This window comes from Octopus bimaculoides, chromosome 20 (assembly GCF_001194135.2).
Source record: "Octopus bimaculoides isolate UCB-OBI-ISO-001 chromosome 20, ASM119413v2, whole genome shotgun sequence".
In the NCBI taxonomy this organism is placed as follows: domain Eukaryota; kingdom Metazoa; phylum Mollusca; class Cephalopoda; order Octopoda; family Octopodidae; genus Octopus; species Octopus bimaculoides.
In genome coordinates this window covers 10586397-10594241 of record NC_069000.1, presented here as the reverse complement: position 1 = coordinate 10594241, position 7845 = coordinate 10586397, and the positions used below count along the sequence as shown (strand labels likewise).

The window sequence follows — 7845 nt, the reverse complement described above, 5'->3', positions numbered from 1 at the left end:
AATAGTGAAATTTCCATTCACTTAACCATGAAACGATTCGTATCCAATTAACTAAAGGCTTGGTTTGTTTACGCTTTTCCCTCCGGTTTTTTGTTCTATGTGTGCCATAAATATCGCCATCCGCTTTAGAGAAAAATTTGTAGTTTGGAATCAGTAGTTCTTTGACTGCTATTTCTAAATTTTCAGTATGTTGGAGAAGCAACTCAATTGCTAATCCCTGTATATTTATGATGATATATATATATATATATATATATATATATCCAAACATGGTCGATGCCAGTGTCATGGGAGTCAGTCAATATATATAAAGAGAGATAGGATTAGGAAGAGATAAGCAGTGTGGCATTTTGCACATCCAAACTACTACACCAGTTTTCAATGAAAACAATGAGCAGATTTTGATTTGTTGAAATGGTCCCAAATTCTTGCTTGAGAATCTCACCTTGATGTTTGACAGAGGACAACCAATGAACTGTTCCATCTAAAGTTAACCCATTTCATTTAAACCCTTCCTCAGTCATGTATTTTTTACCAGGTGAAACCGTGGTTCAGGTTATTGTAAACTTTGTTTTTCTCTGACATAAATTAACACATTAAAACTGTATACTCTTCCAACAAAGTTGTTGGATCTACATTTTAATGCTTCCATTCCATAGCATGAGTAAAAAAGTATATACATGTGTGCAAGTGTGTTTGTGTTTGTCTGTGTGTCTGTGTGTGTGTGTGAGAGAGAGAGAGAGAGAGAGAGAGAGAGAGAGAGAGAGAGAAAGAGCAGGAGAGTGTGTGTGTGAGTGTGTATGTGTATGCAGTGTACATTATGTATAAATGCATACATATATATATATATATAGAGAGAGAGAGAGAGAGATAGATAGATAGATAAATACATACATACATACATACATATATATATATATATACACACATACGTATATACATATGAGTATATATATGTATAGTATGTGCATATCTATATATATTTATATATATGCACATATATATATACATATATGTGTGTGCGTATATATATATATATATATATATATATATATATATATATATATATATATATATATATATATAAACATATATATATCTGTATATGTATGTATACTTATATATTTACACGAATGTATACATATATGAATATGTACAAGCACACAAACATATATATTAATATATTATATATATGCATATGTGTATATACATATGCATATATATATATGTATATGTATGTATATATATATATATATATACATATATATATATATATATGGATAAATAGACAGAGAGATAGATAGATATCAATATATATATATGCATATATATATATGTATATATATATATATGTATGTATGTATGCATATATGTATGTATGTGTGTATATATGTGTGTATGTGCGTATGCATGTTCACACATGCACCTATATAAACCATCAATAAAATTATAGATAATCACGGTTCTGTTAAAGAGACGAACACCAAAACACAAACACAAACACTCTCCGGAAGAACAACAGCTAAAAAAAATAAATATTAAAACAAAAAAAAAATAAACATTGAAATAAAATTGTCGGCAGATTCCAATTGTAATAATAGGAAATTAGAGAATCGAAATGGTTCTCTTGGATTAGACGGGGAAAAGCTCACAGAGTTGACTCAATTTCATGTAATCAGCTTGGAGATGTGTTTCTTTGCAGAAACTCTGATTCCTCAAAGACACTGTTGTTTTCTGTATAATTAAATTGTGAACCAAGAATGTCATTATTTCCTCTCATCTATGATCTGCCACAGAATCGAATAAATACAATAATTTTAGCAGACAAAGCTGCAAGAACATCAATCAAAGGCAGCAATAATTCCAGGTCTTTGTCTAATTGCAAGATGGCAAGAAACAGTTCTGTCATAGAATTTACTTTATTTTACAGGTTTTTTTTTTGTTGTTTTTTTTTTTGCTGGTAAAAATTTTGTTGCAATTTTGTTTTAATATATTTTTCATTTTTAGTTCTTCATTCTTTTTTGTATTTTTTTGTGTTTGTTTGTTTCTTATTTGTTTTTAATATTGAATTATCAAAACAAAATTATCAATTGTTGAGATTTTCGGATTCTTTCTCTCTCTCTCTCTCATCCTCTTTCCCACCTTCCCTCCCTCTTATCCTCTTTTTTCACGCACCCTCTCTCTCTCTTTCTCTTTCTCTCTTTTCTTTTTCTTCTTTCATTCTCTCTATTTTTTTTCCATGTAGACATTTTGTTTCTTTGCATATCTCAGCATGTGGAATGGTGAACTTTCATTTTAATACACAAATAGCATTTCACGCACACATGCATACCCACATACACACACAAACAACAACACACAGATATATAAATGCAAACAAAACTGCATCCTTGCATGCATGCATGCAAAACCAAATGCACCAATTATTATTGGTATAATTCACCTTTATACAAATAATAATTGGTATATTTGGCTTTGTGAGTAAAAACCTAAATGACAATCTAGAAAAGCTAGAGTTTTCAGAAAAAGAAATCATCCTGTGAGCACTTACATTACAAATACTATCTGTAAGTGGAACAGTAAAAATCTGCAAGAGTTTTCTAAAGTTAAAAATGTGACAATCTAGAAAAACTAGAGTTTTCAGATAAAAGAGATCATCCTTACTCTTTTACTTGTTTCAGTCATTTGACTGTGGCCATGCTGGAGCACCACCTTTAGTCGACCAAATCGACCCCAGGATTTATTCTTTGTAAGCCTATTACTTATTCTATTGGGCTCTTTTGCTGAACTGCTAAGTTATGGGGACATAAACACACCAGCATCGGTTGTCAAGCGATGTTGGGGGACACACACATACATATATATAGTTATATATACATATATGTGATGGGTTTCTTTCAGTTTCCGTCTACCAAATTCACTCACAAGGCTTTGGTCGGCCTGAGGCTATAGTAGAAGACACGTGCCCAACCACATAGCCACTCCTACGCCTATCCTCTTAGCACATACGCCTGTAATGTAATTCGAGTTGACCAGGCCTGCACAAGATACTTGCCCCAGGTGCCACTCAAGAGAACTGAACCCATGACCATATTGTTGGAAATCAACCTTCTTACCACATTGCCATGTGTCTGCCTTCTCCTATATTAATTATGCATCTATCAAGTTCATTAAATAATTATCCAATTCTTCTGGTTGCATTCATTGAATAAACCCCATTTTTTGCAATGTTGCAGGGACATTCATGTCAAACCTGTGTTCCTTGTACAGAGAAACGCTGGGACCAACATGGCTGGACACACAAACATCAAAGAAGAATAGAAGAAAAACAACATCGGGAAAAGGTAAACAGAATTTTACTAGTAGTAATTACAGAAGAAATTAAATTATAATGTATGTTTTTATTGAGTTATGGATTCAATAACAAATTATGTAATTGTTATAGAAACAGCCATCACACACAAATGATGTATTCTTAAAATATTTCAAGAAAAAAGTATCTCAGTTTTAAAACTTCTACAAAACATATTAGTATTTATAAGAGACCCACTGATTTGATGTTGATAGTATTTGCAACACAGTATTGAACTATCGTTTTGGCAAATAAATGCCTGCTTATATTCCCTCTGCACAACTGTTAAGCAGTATCCAGAAGACACTAAAGAAGTAAGGTGTGTGAAGAAGTAAACAATGGAAAAAATATCATTAGAAATTTGAAAAGTAGTGTAAAATGAACTTTGATTCACATACAGATATTATTTATGAGTGATAATTATTAAATGCAACCAATAGCTAATCATCTTACCAATAAAAATTGAAAGGGAAAATCGAAAGAAATAAATGAAGATAAATGAATAATAAAAAAAGAACACTCGAATGTAAAATTGATCATTCTCAATGGGAATTAAAAGCTGCCAGTGAGAAACTTTCATTGCCAGAAGAGAATGGCTGAAAGAAAAATAATCAACTAGATAGTCGGGCGAAATCAATCAGCAATTGACTGTAAATGAGAGAAGGAAATGAAGAAAAAAGATAGACAATAAAAGTGGATCGCTTGAAGAACTGTCACCCAGACTTTGATAGGGTGGCGTTTTCTTCAGGTAGGAAAACTGAGATGACTGGTTCTTCAGCTGGTAGAACCAAGGGAAAGTCAGAACACTAGAACATCCCCAACACTTCGCCATCACCACCACCACAGCATTCGCTTACCTCATTTTACTTGTTTAATTCATTGGACTTCGGCCATGCTGGAGCACTGTCCTTAACAGTTTAGTTGAATAAATCAACCTCAGTACTTATTTATAAAGTCTGGTACTTGTTCTATTGTTTTGTTTTGCCTTTTTTTTTTGCCAAACTGCTATGTTATGGGGACATCAACAAACCAACACTAGTTCTCAACCAGAGGTACGGACCAGACACACACACATACACACACACACACACATACACACACATACATACATACATATACGTACACGTACATATATTACATTAAGCTTGTACACAGCTTCTGTCTACCAAATTCACTTCCAAGGTATTGATCGGCTTTGGACTACAGTAGAAGATATTTTCCCAAGGAGCTGCATAATTGGATTGAACCTGAAACCATAGTGGAACTGAACCATAAACCTCTTAACCACTCACTCATTCTCATGCCCAATTAAGATAAGGTACATTCCCAAGGTGTCACAGATTGGGATTTAACATGTAACCACACGACTACAAACCGAACTTCTTAACCACATAGCTATATTTGTTTCTTGCCCCAAGTTGGATTTCTATCCAGAGCTCCAGCATCGAGGAATTGGTTAGTTTCAAGGCTAAAAATAGTCCCATGATAGCATTTTGTCTCCATGGACTGAATTTCGGTTCTAGAGATCTGCTGCAAAAGTATGTGTTTTAATGATTATCTCCAAACAATACTTTGGAGAAATCAGTGGTGTCCTCATATAATTATCAACGTCATGGGTATTGCTATTATGCACAAACAATTATCTGAACTAAGGTTTTTTGTTTTCCTTTTTAAATCTTACATCAGAAACTATTGTTCCCAGCTATAGGAATTGGTTGGCTCTCTTAAGACTCTCTTAAATGTTGATTTTGTTATATGTGATGCCCTGTCGTGTGTTGCTGCTCATTAAAATTGGTTTTACAGCCTTGGTCTCTCCTCTTGTATAGAGTTGAACAGCTGTATGGTTGTGGAAGCTGGCGCAGACATACATGGAAACAGGTACTGACACACGTATACATACACACACAAGCATGCACATGCATGCACACATACACATGTGCATACACACACATGCACATACATGAGTGTGCATACACATGAACACATACACATGAACACACACACATACATGCACATACACACACATACTGTCACACACAATGTCACATGCAAGCACACACATATGCGCATACATACACATACCAAGGGCACATACACAAGAACACACACACACACACACATATGAACACACTAGCTCACACACAAGTGCACATACACATACACAAGTGCACATGCACATACACACACATATACACATGTGCACATGCAAAAACATACACACTCACACATATGCACACACTAGTTCACACACAAACACATACACATGCACATACACAAGTGCATACACACGTGCACATACACCCCCCTCACACACTTACACACTCCACATACACACTACATATACAAAGACCTTATACAGACATCATTCAAAATTCCCCTCACTAATTCACAGATTACCATATCTTAACGTGTATAAGGAACCCTCTAAATTGGGGGGGGGGACTTAAAATTTGGAAAAAAGGTTTTGTAAGTGATTATAATACTATCCATGTATAAGAAACTCCCATATTTTTTAATCCTAATTTTTGACAAAAAGGGGTTCCTTATACACGTTAAAATATGGTACATCTTTCTGGTTTGTATCCTCAGAGCTCTTGTGACCAGCTGACATCTACAAAGTTTGACATCAATAAGCTGTATATCTTCAGTCAATCTGTTTTAGTCATTGGGTATCTAGTCTGTAGGTACAGACTGAGGGTATTTAGTCAGTATGTGCAGGATATTCAGTTACTGAAGTTATTAAATCTCCTAATATAATAATGAGCATAGTATTTTTATATATTTGTATATATATATAATTGGAGCGTGGAAGGTGTTTATAAAAAACAAAATTTTCAGTGAACAGGTCGCGGTCTCAAAGCGATGAAAATATTTTGACACAAATTTAAATTTAAATGTTGAAGTGAATTTAACGGTTTTTGTGTGTTTCTAAAATGGCTTATAAACACCTTCCACGCTGCAATTATATATATACAAATATATATAGATAGATGCAATGTATATATGTACATACATATGTAACAAGATGCTTTCAGTTTCCATCTACCATATCCCCTTACAAGGGTTTTAATCAGCCAAGAACTTTCCCAAGATATCACACAGTGGGGTTGAACCTGAAGCCATACAGTTGGGAAACAAATTTCTTATCTACAAAGCCATATTTGAACCTGTGAAGCTAATAAAAGCATAATGGAACTGATAAAAAAGAAAATGCTTCAAATTCACAAACGAGATGTGTTTCTGATATCTTGAACTTTGTCCAAACTCTTGATATATTGTAGCCAAAATGTGTTTGGTTTGTTTCAGGTTCTGATAGAACAATAAAGATTTTTATTGAAGAAAACAATAAAACACCTATAACATTCAATAACATAGCATTTATTTTATTCCTGTTTGAAAAGCATCGCTTTTCAGATCACTCACTATCATTAACACATATCTTCACAGCTTCCACACCAGCAGCCAGCTTGTAACTTTTGAAATCTATCTACTTACCTACTCAGGAGGTCTTGCTTTTCCAAAGTAGTGATGTATTGAACATTTGTATCACTTCTGTATGGTATCAGTGGTGATTACACTGGACTCACTGTAAACACTTTCAAAACCAGTTACTAATGACATCTACACTCTTGAAGTAAATACCAGACCTTAAAAATCTCTTAAGGTTTAGAAGACATATGCTTTTAAATTTATAGCATAAATGATAGGTTGTTTAGGCCCTTGTCAAAGACGATCTGAGAGACCTTTGGTCAAAGACATTTCAGTTATGACCAACTTGTCTTCTTAAGGACTAAATTCTGAAACAAGTCGTTTTTTCTTAAAATAATAGGGTGTGATTTCAAATGACATTTGACTGTTGTTTCTAGCTGATTGTGTGTAAGCATCTCATTTTCCATCTCATACATTGTGAATCTGGGACTATACTATCCAGTATGTCCTTCTAGTGAGATGTTGGAGTGTAACCTAAAGAACATTTGAATGTTACTTTTAGCAGGGCAACTAGCTGTGCAAAGACGTCCTTATTTTGCTCAGGGCCATAAAGAGACAAATAGAATAATATGAAAAACAAAAGCCAGTATACAAATAAACATAAATTTCAGTTTGTTCAAATTTGGCTGCTATGTTCAGCATGTTAGGCTCACATCATACTGACCTAGCTCATCCCTTCCACTTCATTGTTAGTTTTTGCAAAGTAATTTCAATTCACAGGATTCCTGATAAATTTTCAACTTGATATGTCACTTTACCAATTTGCAAATTTAATATTATGTCTGTGTATTAAAACCTCCTTTGCTCCTTAATGTGAGCTCTGACCTTAAACCTTCATGGACAGATCAAAGATTAAAACCCAAAATTTCATTATACAGATATTGGACTAATTTATCCTGTTATTGGCAAGAACAATATCATACATGTCATGGTTGCCAATGTATTCCAAGCTATGATACTACATATATACATACAGACATATATATCTATATATCTCTATATAT

The 7845-nt window shown here is 33.7% G+C and overlaps 1 protein-coding gene across 2 annotated transcripts in view; it reads left to right on the top strand.

The window, feature by feature from the left end:
• Positions 1 to 7845, top strand: part of LOC128250334 (uncharacterized) — a 29284-nt gene that overhangs the window by 3296 nt on the left and 18143 nt on the right. For both annotated transcript variants that reach the window (XR_008266361.1, XM_052975140.1), the window contains exon 2: positions 3237 to 3344. Coding sequence is in view for 1 of the 2 variants with exons in the window: in XM_052975140.1 (XP_052831100.1) it covers positions 3237 to 3344 (108 nt within the window). In the remaining variant the exon portion in view is untranslated. The remainder of the gene's footprint in view (positions 1 to 3236; positions 3345 to 7845) is intronic.